This window comes from Pyxicephalus adspersus, chromosome 6 (assembly GCF_032062135.1).
Source record: "Pyxicephalus adspersus chromosome 6, UCB_Pads_2.0, whole genome shotgun sequence".
NCBI lineage: Eukaryota > Metazoa > Chordata > Amphibia > Anura > Pyxicephalidae > Pyxicephalus > Pyxicephalus adspersus.
This window is the reverse complement of record NC_092863.1, coordinates 47,071,088-47,087,542: the sequence shown is the minus strand read 5'-3', so window position 1 is coordinate 47,087,542 and position 16,455 is coordinate 47,071,088. Positions and strand designations below refer to the sequence as shown.

At 37.9% G+C, this 16,455-nt stretch overlaps 1 protein-coding gene across 3 annotated transcripts in view; it reads right to left on the bottom strand.

Annotated features, from left to right (window-relative positions):
* Nucleotides 1–7,454, bottom strand: part of SEPTIN5 (septin 5) — a 36,452-nt gene extending 28,998 nt beyond the window's left edge. The window contains exons 1-2 of one of the 3 annotated variants that reach the window (XM_072415660.1): nucleotides 7,308–7,454; nucleotides 7,173–7,183 (exon numbers count right to left, since the gene is read on the bottom strand). In XM_072415660.1, coding sequence (XP_072271761.1) covers nucleotides 7,173–7,183; nucleotides 7,308–7,350 — 54 coding nt within the window. In that variant the 5' untranslated portion in view covers nucleotides 7,351–7,454. Of the gene's footprint in view, nucleotides 1–7,172; nucleotides 7,232–7,307 lie in introns of those variants that run through there. The other 2 variants (XM_072415663.1, XM_072415662.1) reach the window with 2 other exon arrangements.
* Nucleotides 7,455–16,455: the final 9,001 nt, after the last annotated feature.

Here is a 16,455-nt window from a genome sequence, read left to right as displayed (position 1 = left end):
GGCCCCGCCACAGCTGTTTACTTACCTTGGTTCCAGATCCATGGTCTCCACTGGGGTTTTTACCCCCTTGAACAACTTCTTCAGGGTTAACTGTACTTGTGCACTAGGTCCTTTTTTACCTATAAGGTACAATATACCAGGGATCTCCAGTCTCTCTATATGATCACATTCAAGTCAATGAGTACTCAAAGTACAGGTGGTCGAAGCTTTGCCACTAAGGTAAGTAAGCAGCTGGGAACAGGGGGAGTTAGTGAAATTTGGCCTGCAATAGGGAAAAGGGGAAGTTTGAACTTAGCTATAGTTAGTTTTAAACTTGAATAAAAGTTGTTAAACAGTTAGAAAAGAGAGTTGTTGTGACAGAAGAAACATATAAAGTCTCTTTTCTCAGCAGCAACAGAATTATAAGCAGGATGAGCCCACCTGTCATGAAATACCTAAGTTCCACTGTAAGGTAAATGTTTCCTTTAAGGGTTCAAAGTAAAGAAAGCTTCAGCTGTTCTCTAGTTAATAAATGGTACACTTCCTTACATTACTGCCACCAATGGTTCAGAGCGTATTAGAGAACTTTTCGTAGGGAAAAAATATTGAAAGTTGCAGGTATTTCTATAATGTCAAAGTACTATAATCTTTTTTTCTAGAATAAAGTAGATTTAGCTTTCAATAAACACAACGTGGCCCCTAGAAGAATAATTCAACTCAAAATCAGCTCATGGTCCAATGTGAGTCTAACATTCCTGGTGTACCTCTGTACTGCTCATTAGACTTATGACCTACATATGTCTCTATAGTTCATTAGATCCTATAATATCCTAAAGTGGTCCTATAACTAAGTATGCAAAACTATCAAATAGGGTAACTAAAAAAAAATATGTAAACGCCCCATGCTGATATAATTTATTAATATTTTCCCATTAATTAAATAGATCCTTGCAACCAAAATATTTGAAAAAGTCATTACTCAGCTGTCATTGTAACTTTAGATTTAATCTGCAACAAAGCTCAAACAGACTAAGACCAATTTTACAAGCCCCTGCTGGCATTCGGGGCGGCCCCAAGCTACAGACTGTCAGAATGATAATAATAAACGTTCATGCTTATGTGTGAACATCTGCACTGTACCTTCATAACATTACAAAAAATTATCAGACCTGCCAACATTTGAAAAGAATTTACAGGAATATTGTGCCGCAAGGAGGTTGTGTTGGGAAACTATAGCTATAGGTCCTTGACATGAACTTGTCATCACCCCTACACAATAATTTATGGGATTTTACTACACTCATGCTCGTGTGATCAGCAGACAGTCATTATTCTAAAACACCTTGTTCATACTTGATGGATTATACAAATGACATACTACATGTAATGCATACATTCTCTCATTCCCATTGTGGTTGTGCTAAAAAAACTTTCATAATATTTATTGATAAAAATACACATCAGGAGGTATACAACATTGTGCACCATGTAAATCATACATTCAACCCCCCAAAGTGGCATTTAGGCAGTTGATGAAAAGGGGGTCATTGTTTAAATGAACGAAAATATACTTCTTTAGTCCCTTTAAAGACTACAAGGCAAATTATGGACAAATTAGGAAGACTTTCTGAGATCATTCTTAATACTTATTGGCCCATACTTGCTCTTTTAGCAAGTTTAATTCTTACTTCTAGTCAGCTTAAAAGTTATTCAGTCCTCAACAATTTCCAACAGTACATATTTCTATAACGGCTCTATATTGTGTCCCTACAACTGGTGTTCTGCCCCCCAGATTCCACACTCTGTCTCGGAGCAATAGGAATACCAGGTCTCTTCTCTATCAAGAAGTCTATTGCCCCTACAGTCTGACCAACAACCATTTAGATCCCGCACAACATCACCTCAAAAACTCCCTACTCCAACACAGAGCAACTTGAAAACTCGCCAACCTTTACTTTTTTACTTTCCACAATCCTTCAGGCCCAACATACTAAATGTATTAAATAAAACAATCCCTTATCTCCAGCAATGGTCCTGATTTATTAAAGCTCTCCAAGGCTGGAGAGGATACACTTTCATCAGTGAAGCTGGGTGATCTAGTATTTAGCATTTAGCAATTGGGTCTTGCACAGCCTATTTTCTTTTTTTAGCAGTATTAATTGTGCTGTTCCTTATTCTCCTAATTCTTTTCAAATAAAAAAGAGAGCTGCATAGCATGAAAACCCTTACTAAAAACTGTATGAATAAAAACAAACTTACATTTCCCTGGTGCTATGTCAGCACATGTTCAGATAACATGCACATCAAACACTTTCCTGCTGGTCTTCGAGTGTACATAAAATGGAAGTGATGTCAAAATACTATTGCGCATGTGATGTCATTAACCAATTTTAGGCCAGCAGGGGAATGTTTGACCTGCATGTAATCCAAGCACAAGTATAAGCTTGTTTTTATTCATAAGTTTTTAATAAAAGCATGCTATGTTCTGTGACTCCCTTTCTATTGTGCTTTTTGGTATGAATTCCACTGAACCATGATAAAAAATAAAGAACAGAATTATTACTGCTAGCAAAGGAAAAAATTCTACTAAGTGCTGACAGAGCTGTATACATCTTCCAGTGAGGATTGTTAGGGGGTAGGTATACAAGATTCAAGAGGATTGTTTTACCTGTGAGAACGGAGAAAGCAATGGAAGAATAGATATTTTCTACATAGCATTAAGATAGCATTGATTTTTCAGTGTATGATCCTCGCAAAACTGGGTTTGGAAATGAATGAATGATCATGTGCAAGTACAAGAGTTACATCACTCTGGCCTGACCAGTCAAGATTGGTAAAGTCCAGGAACTCAGAAGAGCAGGTGAAGTGCTGGCTAAGGAATGGGAAGAGGTGAGTTTAGTTATATCATTGTGCATAGGCAGGTAAGTTTGTGTTATAGCAGAATAAACAAAGCCTTAGGCTTAGTTTAGTGTCCTTCTCAGGTGAAAAACTGGTCACTTTTGGATGTGATATGCATACCTAAAGCAAAGCTGTCCACGAATAAACCTCTACAGACAGTCCAGAGGTACATTTACCAAACCGTGATATAAGTTTAAAGCCAAAACTTTTTTTTTACATTTTCCATTTTTTTCCATTTTCATGGACTGAAAAGGGAATGGTTTAGATGCATACCATTTTTCTCATCATCTGTGCGCTCTATAAACACAACAGGATATTAGATAGTTGTCACAAGAACAAGTGTCACTGTACACTTTTCACACTATTCCAGTTCTAGTGGCAACTCAGAATTTTGGATTTTCCCTCAGTTAACAGGACAAACATAGATGAATCTCGCCTATAGGGATACAAAAACTTTATGAACCTTACAGGGGTTCTAACTTTTTACCACTGCAAAACAAAACATTTTGCCTTTATACTTTAATCAAATTCAATTCTGAAAGAGTTTTTTCCTGATAATATACTATATTTGCTACATACCCTGTGTATGAATCTAAATATTCTGTATATAGGGAGGTGACGTATAGGCAATGTACCTGTCCTAAATCAACAGAAGTTATTTAGACAAGCACTGGGAAATTGCTGTCAGTGAACTAAAATACACAGCATGGAACTCATCCAGGAAAAATATCCCATGCCTTCCATCTAGACATCTATATATGTTTTATGAAAAAAAACATGAAACTGCAGCACAAATGCTAAAATTAGATTTTTAAAATAACAAGTATGTCATCTCTATTGACCTCTCCAAAACAAAATTTGGCCAAATCTGTGTAAACAAATGATTTATCATAATTACTGTGTCTGCAGTTTGCTTCAAGCAGAAGAAGGATGTATGGTATGTGCTAGCACTGATATATTCCATGATTAGAAGTTGTATGTAACCAAGTATGTGCTATGACCCTTTCATGACTTATACCAGGGGCACCTAAAATGTCCATGCACATTATATGGTTTTACCACATTAAGTCTATGAGTTTCTGCTGACCATCTGAACACTATATATGTGTATAAAACAATCTTTTTGTTTTTCATGAGCTATTCTCCACATCAGGTAAATATTTACAATATTGATATAAATGTATCTAATAATGACTATATACAGTGTAAGCATTTCAAAAGCCAGATATTCTACAAGCACTCGAGAAACAAATGAAAGGATAGGATGATCTATGAATTTGCATGGAGATAGTGACACTAGAAGAAACTGAACCTATTGCATGTACATACCTGCAGAAACCTCTAATATTCCAAATTAGGAGCCCAAGCTGGTGCTGTAGTCAAAGGCAAATCTCCAACACTAATGGAGAGTAACGACTTGCCGCAACCTCCTGAATCCCACTAGCTCAGCACTTTGATAGGCTGTCTTGATAGCCAATAGAATTTTTCAGGAGGCAGGATGGGGTTGGCAAGCAATGGCTCTATCCAAACTTTTTGTTGGAGCTTTGCCTGTCAGAATGACCCAGCGTATATGGGGGTACCTCAGGTGACTGATATTCATCTCTTTAGTAAGTTTTTTTTTATGATAATTGTTTTGCAGTTGCCTTGCAACAATGATCATTGGCACATTTAAAAATAACTGTTGTCAGAAATCTGTCATTATGTGTTTTAATGTTAAAGTGTATGGAAAGCCAAAAAGTATGTTTTGTTTTGCATAGTGTAGGCAAAAGTAAAACCCCAACATATTTTAATTGCTGCCTGTGTTCTGATTAGTGATGTCCCTTTACTCCCCCCCCCCCCCGGCTATATACGGGGGGAAATAACAACTACAATGACTAACCCTCACATTCTGGATTTTCCAGAATAGGTTTTCCCTGCATATTGGGAGCCTCATCAGATGGGGACAAGACAAGAGCATAGGACAGTATTTCCCAATCACAATTCATTTAGAGGTTCATAGGGGTTCCTGGAGCAATGAGCAATTTGTGCCTCTCAGTTTAAACCTCACCAATTATCTGTAAAGGTGACATTTTTCCCACTGGCCAGCAATGTAGGAAGTATTCTTCCCACTTGCCGCCGGGCTAATATACTGTGAGCTGTAGACCAGGAAGAAATATAGAATAGGTTCCCTAGGATCTGAACGCTACTTCAAGGAGGTAACAATTCTAAGAAAGGCTGGAGTCCATTCTCTGATCAATAAGCATTGTGTCCCCACAATTTTCGTAGCGGATACCCTAATCAGAATACCATTGATTTGCACTGTATAGTCATATTCCAATACAAAAACAAGCATGCTTCTTTAAAAACAGCAGCACCAAAGCAAAGCACAAAAACCCACAAGCCCCAATTACATTCTTTTCCCTTGAATCAGTGACAGATTGATTTTGATCAGTTGCCATGGGTTTCCACGTTTGGCTGTGCGCCTTACTGAAACCATTCTGGGTGTTACCCAGCTGCTGTCATGATGTTACAATGTGGGAAGCAGCAGAGAAATGCAATCCTGCCAGTCAGACAAGAATCACTGGCTGGATAATCAAGAACAGCCGCTCTGCCCAAAAACCTGAAGAGAAGTCCAACGATAACACATCTTCCCTACACACAGACACAAAGAATACCGATTCTGTGCCAGCTACTCCCTGTAAGAGGGCTGCATCCTCCCCACCAGTGATTGTGCTGTGATGTCTGCACTTGTTACACATATCCGAGTCTGATATTCCAGGACACTGTGCCAGGACCCTGATATTCCAGCAGGGATTTGCTTGGGCTCAGACCCCAATTGATGTTACAGAATCACCAGCTTGTCACTGCACTGATCCCATCTCTGGTTTGTAAATGTGTGACAGCCATATGTCATATGCAATATTACACCTGTGTGACCGCACATCTGTATCTGACCATCATCAACAAATAAACCCCTACAATAAATGTACACGCTAATAATGACCATATTTCTTCCCTTGTGCCCTGGTAAAAGTATCATTTTAGGAAATGATTGAAAGAGAAAAGTGCTGTTAATTGCACTAAATTTGTAATCTCCAGCAGTGTTATCAGTTCACCTATGTGAAATACAGAACACGTACACACTGTGTTATGGAGATTAGGAGGGGGTGTTCTGTAGTTCTTTCATACTTCCTGTCCTCAGCTGACAACTCTTCTATAGATACAGAACAGCATGTGAGGGTTGTCACTGCTTCAGTACAGGCAGAATCAAAGGGGAAAAAATGAATGCAGCAATGGTATATAAGAACTGATAGACTGCAGTATATAACATTTCTGTTCTTTGTTTTTGCTACATTTTACAAGAACACAATACAATATGAAGCATTCTTAGAGCAAGCCTGCTTTTGATGCTAATTAGAGTGCAGGACCCCAGGCTGTAAATACCCAAACATACCTAATTGTTTCTACTGGAGGTCCAGCACCCATCATCTATTATACAGGCAATGAGTGATACGGCTGAAGGGCTCACATTCCTGCCAATGATACAGCCCAGCCTTTTCAGAAAATTGCTGGATCACATGACTGCCTAAATTTAAACCCAAGCAAATCAATCTCGTCATTGAAAAATACATATAGTGGAATGGCGTTAACAGGCAAAGTACAACACATTGAGCCTGATTAATTAAAGCTAGCCAAGGCTGGATAACAAATAACAAATCATTGCACTTCTAACAATGTTTTATGAATGCTCTCCAAGGCTGGATAGGATACACTTTCATCAGTGAAGCTGGGTGATCCAGCAAACCTGAAATTGATTTATTTTAAAGTCATTTGCAATTTGTTAGCAAAGGTTTTCCATCTTGGACCACATCCATTCCAGGTTTGCTGGATCACCCAGCTTCACTGATGAAAGTGTATCCTCTCCAGCCTTGTCAAGCTTTCATAAATAATTGTGAGGAGTGCAATGATTTGTTATTTGTGTATTTTAGTACATGATGTTATATTGTAGTTCCCATGCCATATGATTAGCAGGAAAGGGCTGACAGCCATGAAGGGCTAATTCCTGATCCAGAAGACATCTTCCCCAACCTATGCAGCCTGCTATTAGGAAGAAGCCATAATGAGGTCACAGTCCTCACGTGATGGGCACATTGGTGTTCCCTATCCTGCTCATCACACAAGGATCGGATTTTGTATTCATTCACAAGGCAGATATGTGTAGAATACAGGATAATGGAGGGGTACCTGATACCTTATTATTGGGCTGCCCTATCCATGCACAATCACTGCTATACAGAAATGATGGGGATTCTTACCTCCTTCTCATCTGTAGGGGTACCAGGAGGCCGCACAGGATCCAGGAGGAGGGGGGAATAAAGAAAACAGACAGGTCAGGATGACATGATGTAATGCCCCCCCCCCATATAAGCCCCAGGGCCTGGCCAGCTCACCTGTCTTCAGCAGCTTGCTCTTGTACCTAATGCTGGTGCTCATGGTGTAGAGCGGTGAAATGCAGTGAGCGGTGCAGTGTGTGATGCAGTGTGCAGTGCGGACCGTCCTTTGTGCTGCTCCTTTACAATAGACACCCAGGGATGGGGAGAGAAGCGGCTGCTGCTGCACTGGATCCACGGACTGCAGCTATTGGCTAAGCCTGTCCCGGCCCACAGCGAGCGGCCAATGAAAGAAGGTAAATCCCCTGACTGAGCCCGCCCCCAGCTGTCTGCTTGTGTTGTGTGGTGCTGTGTCAATGTGCACACTCCCAGCACTGACACACTGACACACAAACGTGAAGTGTACACACACACCTGTGGGCACCTCATATTGTTTCCATAATTACACCTAATCCCATTACAAGGTTGTGCATGCCGGCCTTACATGACAATATGACAATTATTACCATGTATTAACTTTAAGCAGCTAACAGCCTATTATTTTCTAGTTTCCAGTGACAGCATGGTGAAAAATAGAGTGAAAGCACCTCAAGGTCTCTACAGAAGGAATTTTCACTCATTTTTACCAAGTTTTTCTTGTTTAGTGGTACGAATAGGGAATGTGTGTGCCTGAAAGGTGTTTGTCTACTTGAATGGGAATACTTTCCATACACATATCTGGAGGTTTTTATAAATAGAAGTATAGTTTAAAATAACATTTGCAAGCGGGCAGGATGTTTATTGCTGAAGGGACAGAGGATGCCAGGTTTGGTGCACAATCCCAGCATAGCTGGCTGCTAGAAATGAATATACAGTGCTGCGTCATATGTTGGCGCTATATAAATCCTGTTTATTAATAATATTAAATTACCTCATCTCAACCAATCAGAATGGCTGGAGACCTGAGCACAGAGTGGAGTAAACATGGCAGCACCCAAGACTCTGGGATCTGTTTATTAAAAAATTGTGAGCAGGCGGCTAGATTTATTTCATTGTAGAAGGGACATCATCTGTGCATTCTTCATTAAGGGATCTGTATGCTCGCAATTTTTTACTTTTGAAGTTTAGCTCCATTTTAGAGAGTTTTAAAGGCTTTTTAGACTCATTTATGGAGGACAAATTATGTGTTTCCACATTTATACTCCAATAATTCCTGTGCAAGATATATGGGGCTATAGGGCCTTTTCAAGTGTTTGATAAAGCCCAGAAAACGTCCCATCAAAACCAACATTTCCCTGCATCGGGCTTTCTTTGACTTATTCATAAGCTCATTTTCCATTTCCTTTAACTTATATCCCAATTAAACCCCCATATACACAAACCCCTTTGCTAGCCAGTTATTGCAATCTTTGCCAGTTTTAACCTTCCCATCATCTTTCCACATTTTTTCCCTTGTTTGTAGAGAATGGAAAAATTGAATATTGAATAAAAACTTCCTAATGCCACCGAAAAAGTTATTTTCAGTTGACTTCTACAACTTCTTTATTCACTGGCTGCTGAAAAAGGAAGACATCTTTAATGTTAAAGTCATATAAGTAAAATTGCCTTGTTTATGACCAACGTTAGAGCCAACCTCTTTTGTAATTATCTAATAGCATGCTTTCTTGCTTTTCAGAACTACCAACATGCCAGGGGAGCCGCAGGATTTGTTTAACAAAACACATAACATTTGCATGTGATTTGGTTATTTGATAGAATTCTTTTGTATTCACAGACTTAAAATTGCTGATGGAAAATGATTACATTTTTCCAGTGTATTCAATAAAGGGCAATCAGCATCAGATACATTTTTATGTAAGGAGCGTGCATGTTCAGTAATGTGATAATTACAGGTATATATTACCTCTCATAGAGATCATAGTACTATCACTGACAATGCCTTCATGTGCTCTTCTCTCCAGAATGGTGGATCCATCTTTGTTTAGGCATTTTACTGAAGTCTGTTTCTTCTTCCTGGGATAAAATAATGGCTCAGAGATGACACGATCATGAACAGTTGTGATGTATGTTTTTTTTGACCATGTTCACTGGGGGAGAGAGGACTGAGAAAATGCTTCCCCCTACCTGAAGCAGACTAAAGGCTAGTTCAGTCTGGTGAGGTTGCAGTTACAGCTTTCTCTCACCTCTGAACTGCTCCCATGGAGAATGTATGGTACTGAACTGCTTACTGCCGCCAGCTGTAAAATGTATATATATATAAGCAGCAATATATATATATAAGCAGCAATATATTGTAACAAATTATGAATTTATTGATGAAGAATTGAGATTGATAATATTAATTTTAATAACTATAAAATAAGTAATTGTCATTCCCAGTATCGCAAAAATCAGTGATAGAGGGACAGCATAAGAGATCAAGCAGACTTAGGTACATCCTCATGTACAGTCAGATGAATTTTCTGACAGCTATGTTGGCAGATTTCTAATTTAGTAATGATGGTGTCTCTCTGCATCTGGCATTGGGGTATATACATTACAAAATAGCTGCACAGAGTTACAAATCTTTTCCAGGTATGACAGCTCCCCTGTGTACACAAAGCTATTTGGCCAGAGCTCAGCTTTAAAATGAATAAATGCCATCAAATTCTGGACTTCATTCATATTGTTACATTCTGGCTAAGGTGTCTGGGCTGGTGCAGCTCACTTGCTTTTTTAATCCATGGAAACTAATAAAAATCACCATTATCTGCTGACCAAGAACAGTGTTTATCGGTAAAGAACAGGTTATTATGACCATTACCTGCACATTATTGGTGACCGATATATGGGGCATATTTTAGTACACACAACTATACATAATACTAATATTTACAACATTTTTAGTGGTGAGGATGTCTACACGGTTAGAACACTCATCTTAATGCTCTAGAGTTCTGTGTTTACCAAGGAAAATATCTGCATGGGGTTTGTGTGGTCAGATTGTGTTTATATGGGTTTCCTCCTAAAAACATTCTGGTAGGCCAATTGACCATAGTCCATGGTGAGGACATTAGATCATGCAACCCCTATTTATTGTACAGCACTGTGTAATATGTTGGCACTATATAAATCCTGTTTATTATTAATAATAATAATAATAAACTCCTCTTAGAGACAGTTGGTGACGTGACTATGGACTTTGTACAGCTCTGCGCAATATAGTTGGTGCTCCATAAATAATAATAAAATATGTAAACAGTGTACAACAAGAGCATCAAGTAGCATCAAATGATAGGATAGAAAACCCTGAAGAACATATAGGATTTAACAGGCTAGAGCAGTGTTTCCCACCTTTTCTAACATGGAGGAATCCCTTGACTGAACTTTCAGGTCCTCAAATATCCTCTGCTATATTTACTATATCCACAACTCACAGTACAATACTGTGGTGGTCAGTTAAATAAATTATTGCTTGCCAGTGTGAAGAATGTCACTTTACAGATAGCCAAAAAGATCATTGGTGTCAGTTTAAATGGTATGAAAGGCAACCTCTGGAGGAACCCAGGTGGAGAAACACTGCTCTAGAGAGGCTCACTAAGAATGAAATATAAAAGTCATAGTTATAGGGGGCTTAGAAGGTTCAGGTGACCTGAGCCAAGCAAGTTGTATCAGCTGATAATGTACTAAGTTACTTTGTATACAAAAAAAGCAGCACCTTACTGTGGATCTCATGCGCTTTTCCTTTTCTGCTGTTGGGGCATCTATTAGACATTTCTAACCCATTATTCAACCTGTCACAAACCTGTATTTGATGATAAAATTACATATTTAAACAATAAGTAGATCTAGAATTATTTATTTTATTATAAAAGCTCTGGTCCTGCCTGATCTTGCCTTCCATCTTAATGATATACCCCTTTATGGGGAGGCTCTATAGGTGGGTGGTGGTAGGCCAAGCCCAACTTTTCAGCAAAATGTAAATTCAGCTTTGTGGATATGTATCTATCATTTTTACATATAGTTTCTACTAAAAGTACCATGTACTTTTGTATATTTTTATAAATTGCTCAGCTTTAATTGTCCTGCTTTGTGACAACTCCGCCGCTATGGAACTTTACCTGTCAAAAGTAAAAAACTCCAATTTCCAATATAAAATAAAAATCCAATTTGGATACAGCTTTTATATCATATATACTTTTGTTACATGGCAAACCCGAATAATAAAATCACAATTATACAAAAAAGTGCTGGTTCATACATCAGATATTCATATGGTAACAATCTGAGCATAGAACAATTTAATCATATACTTCTTAGGTTCATATGGGATACTTCAGATGAGTGGTCAGAATTGTGTATCTATAGAAGTGGTATCTTGTTGTTACTCAGGCCACCAATAGGTATATACCGGTACTTACCTGGTTTGTGACTATATAATATTCTGCACCATTTTTTTCCTGAACCTTGGTGACCTAATAAAGAACATGAGATTAGGGGCAGTTGTACTGCACCTTTGAAAGTTATTCAACTTTTGTGTGATGGATACATAAAAAATTAACAACCTGGTGGTAACAAGATATGGAGCTTGCAGAACTCTTCATTCATATACATCACAGCTTATATGAAGTTAATTATGGTTGCATACAGCTCAGTATCTACAGGAGTTTAAAATATTTTTAGCAAAGATGGGGCCTTCTATGAGTTAATTTTACAACAGTAAATGGAAAAGCATGTTATGGTAACATTGGAAAATGTCTCTGATCATTTTTCCCATTCTCTAATAAAAAAAGCACAGATCTTTTGCCATGCAAAAGCGACAATAAAATGTTGGCCTTCTCACAGGTGTTAGCTGTAGTGGTGTAATGGCAGTGATCTTGGCACCACACCACTACCAAAGCTGTGGAGAAACATAGGGAGGTAAGTATGTGCAGATGGGATGGGCTGAAAATAAGTAATCCTCTTGTTTTTGCCATAAACCGACTATAGAAGCATAATTATAGTTTCATTTTACAATCACCTTTCAATCCACCTACAACTAATGATGCAAATGCCTGTCTGACTTTAAAACAAAAAAAAATGAATTAATTACAGTTTGTGCTGGACCTGGAAAATGTACAATATGAAAGACCTGTAAGATATTTATCACTTACTATTTTAAAGCATGACTTGTGAAAAAACACCACTGGACTAATAGGAGAATAAAGCATTAATGGCTAGCTTTAAATAAATAGCCACTGGACTCAAAATCATCCAGTTCTTTAGACTGCTGGCAAATGTCTATAGGTAGCCTGCATAGTTTTTAGTAAAAATGAAGGAGAATAATCAGATTGTAACTGTGTGGCCAAAATAATTTTAAAGTGTACCTGTTACCTATTTAAACTCCTGATATGTTTACCCCTAATTCTTTACCCACACTATCTTAAACAATTGCTACAGATACACTTTATTAGAACAATGCAAATAATTAAAATGTTGGTAAATCAGTAAAATTGGGAAAAACTGGACCAGTCTTATGTACACATAACATATATATGTTATATAAATGATTTAAATCGTGTCTGAACACATTACCCACCAGGGTCTAAGATACTAACTAACAATGACATCCAGGCCTCCAGTACCATGACAGATTTCGTGGTGCTACCAAGCCCTATCAGGGAGGAAACTCGTCATTCGTGCCATGATTATCAATTCAGCAAAAAATCAAATGTGACTAGGAGCTGTTTAATTCTACTTGCTGTAGAAAGTCTGCACAAAATACATTGAGTACAATCTGTGAAAGCATTCACAGCTCGGATGGAGCTACTTGTTAACTTCATCCTCTCAGCTGCAAAACCACAAGCATCCTAATATCATCAGCTAGAAATGACTAATATATTCCATACAGTAAGAATGTGCTCCTTTATTGCCAGAATAGGGCAAGATCATTCATGCTATTAGTAAAACCTTTTAGGATTTGCTGCTCCCCAACCGCACAGTGTACACTAATGTCTACAAAGGCTGTGATCTTATGTCCACAAAAAAAAACAGAGACTATCCAGACCACTGTGTGCATTAAAGAGCCCAGCCATTGTAAAAATGACTCTTCTATTGTGTCTGAATATTACAGTAAAATACCTAATGTGACCTGACTGCAGATCTCACAGCTGCGTGCACTGTTAAAACAAACTTACTCTAGGCGGTAGAAGAAAACCTGTCTAAAAATGTGATATGACTAAACAAATTGTGTTTGTAGAGTAATTGAAGCTTGTGTTTGCTCTGGTACCTAAGAACATATTCTGTATTATCTTAAGTAGATAATGATAAAAAATAAACACATATTTCATGAGAGGGTGAAATAAGAACTCATATTTTTTGTCTGTCTATGAGGAATACAGGGACACCCAACACTCAACACCAGATGAATAATAAATATTACAAATACCAATGAATTTGTTCAATAAAATCAGAAGTTTTTATTGTAATAATGTCAGCAGTGCTTGAGAAATGTATTCTTGAAGCTTTGTTAAACTGGCGGTTTTTACAAATGCCTGGAAACTTCATACAGTAGTTATACAGAGTTGTAGAATCCTTGGCAGTTTTGGGGTGATTGATTGTTCTAGCATCCCGAAAATCAAACCTCTTACACTGAATTTTTTAAATAGCTGCAGTGATGTTTTTATGTCATTTTCTCTGCATGCTAGCTTTGATATCCCCTCAGGTACACAGAAGACTGACAGTCAGAAGGACAGAGGTTCACAGAAGGTACTGCCTTCCAATTGATTTACCATCTCACATGGTCTGGATCTCTTCTAGATTTCCATCAGTACCTTGAAACTCCAGACTTACACCTTCAATGAGTTCAAGCCATGCAACAACTTCCCTATCCCAGCTGAAGAACTTTGAGTATAGTGTCTCTGTTGTAATGATATTGGTTTGGTACTGTATGTAGATGAGGAGGAAACCCCAGAAACCATTGGCACTGGTCTCAACGGTGGTGAAATGGCTTTTTTGATGGAATAATTTCTATGCTTTAGAGTCACACAGTAAAGAATGCTATTTGTTTGCCAAATCATAGGATTTCATTATTCACTGCATCATTATAATTTTGCTATTTTTTCTGTTTCTTTTCAAGCTGTAGTGACATTGGGCCTAATGGTTAAAGCTTTCGAAAACTGCTGAAGATAGACTATAACGGGGGGACCTGGGTGATCTAGCAACCCTGCAATAGAGCTGGTGCAGGATTGAAAACATTTGCCAAATAATAGGAAACTTTTTTGTGAAATGCATTACAGGTTTGCTAGATGACCCAAGTTCACCCATGATAGTCTATCTTCTCCAGTGTTGGAAAGCTTTAATATATCAGGCCCATTGTGTGTACAACATTTGTAACAAGCAGAAATGGTTCTTCTTTTTATCGATTTGTTTTCTTTTTGGTATGCCAGAATTAAGGTTCATCATTTTCAGAGGTTTGGGGGGTTTCCTTGCTGTTTTTGTTTGCCAACCATTAGACACTTCATGTGATGGTTTATCAACTACTTTCAACTGAGCTGCCCTCCAAATGTTCACATGTGTACTAACACATTTGTATGAATGTAGTTTTCCTATATGGGTGGTTGGGGAGGTGAATACTGCTGCTGTCAAACACTAGGAAAACAGTGTGATCTAGTAGCCAAAACACAAAAGAAGCCATTACATGAATCAGGTTTTCTTTTTGGATTTGAGTGAAATTTTAAAGACTCCTTCACACTGTTTACGGCAACAACTCATTACAATCTGATTTATTATTCCAAACAGCTTGGTCACTATAGTCATCATAGAGCAGTCTCAGTGAAATCGGAAAAATTTGAATCCTAGGTTTATTTTGCATTTCTTTTATCACCAGCAGAATAAGAAAACTGTTATTCTGGGAATGTCCAGAGTATGAAGATGGTTAAAATATAACTTTTTTAATTACTATTTTCCAAACATTTGTCAATCATTTACCACCATTAAAGCTGAATTAAAGACCAGCCTTGGCGCCCACTGCCGCGTCCTGCACTTACAAACAGTGATCCAAAGAGCAGTGCTGATGAACCACAACCACAATGAAGAAGAGGTGAAGGTGACCCTGCGTGTAAGCTCTGCCATATTTAGTAAGCTATTGTACGCTGTAAGGGAGTATTAGTTTTTCCACTTGCTCAGAACCCATCTTTTTAAAATTGCCTACCCATCCTCTTCAGTCTCCTAAAACCCTCACTACTTCCCACCACTCCACTTCTCCCCTCCTATTGTGTGATACTTCCCCCGCCTCCTAGATTGTAAGCTGTTCGGGGCAGGATCTTTACCTCCTCTTGTGTCACTATTTGTATCTGTCTGTCAATTGAAACCCCTATTTATGTACAGCGATGCGTAATATGTTTGAGCTATATAAATCCTGTTTAATAATAACACTTTCTGTAGACTTTCTTTTTCTGATTTTAAACAGTTCCACCATTGCTATCACTGTCCTACTCATGCAAAAACATATTTTAAATATATATTATATATTTTTAATTTTTTATATATATATTTTAAAAAGGTTAACAGCCATCCTGTTCATAGCTATTTGCAAAAATATTGGGGAAGCAAAAAGCATTTAGCAGGAATGGAAGGCAAAAGTGAGGAGCTGTACATGAGTGCAATGGAGGAGTACCAGAAGGACATACAGGGAGACACTGAAGAGGAAAAAATAGCAGTGTTGGTGTGGCATTGAGTGTGTGTGTATTTGTACTTTTAATAGGCCACAAACACTTAGTGCAGGGTTTGAAAATGTATCAAAACTCTGTATTTTGTAAAAACAGAATACCTATAGAACAGTTTACATGACATTTGCACAGATGATTATGAAATTGATATTTTTATTAAATATAATACATATACAAAAATAGGTAAATGGTATGATGTTATATGGTATGTTATATGTACCAGAATATATCTAACCTTAAAGTCACATATGCTTTAAAACAGCAAACTCTATATTTATGTAACTAGAATATCCAAAATTATTCATAGAAGAGTCAATAAAATGCTTCATGGAGATAAACATAAAAGCTGACTCTAAAATGATTTGATCCGCCACTGAGACATTGAGCCTTTTATTGAGCAGTAACCAGAATAAATCTCCATCCTGAAATCACAGAAGAGCCAGATGAACACTGGAGCAGCAACTTGCTTATGGGAAGCCATCTGTATCGCCTATTTTAGCTAATAACCAGGTCCTAAGCACCTTGCGGGTTGTGCAGCTCCT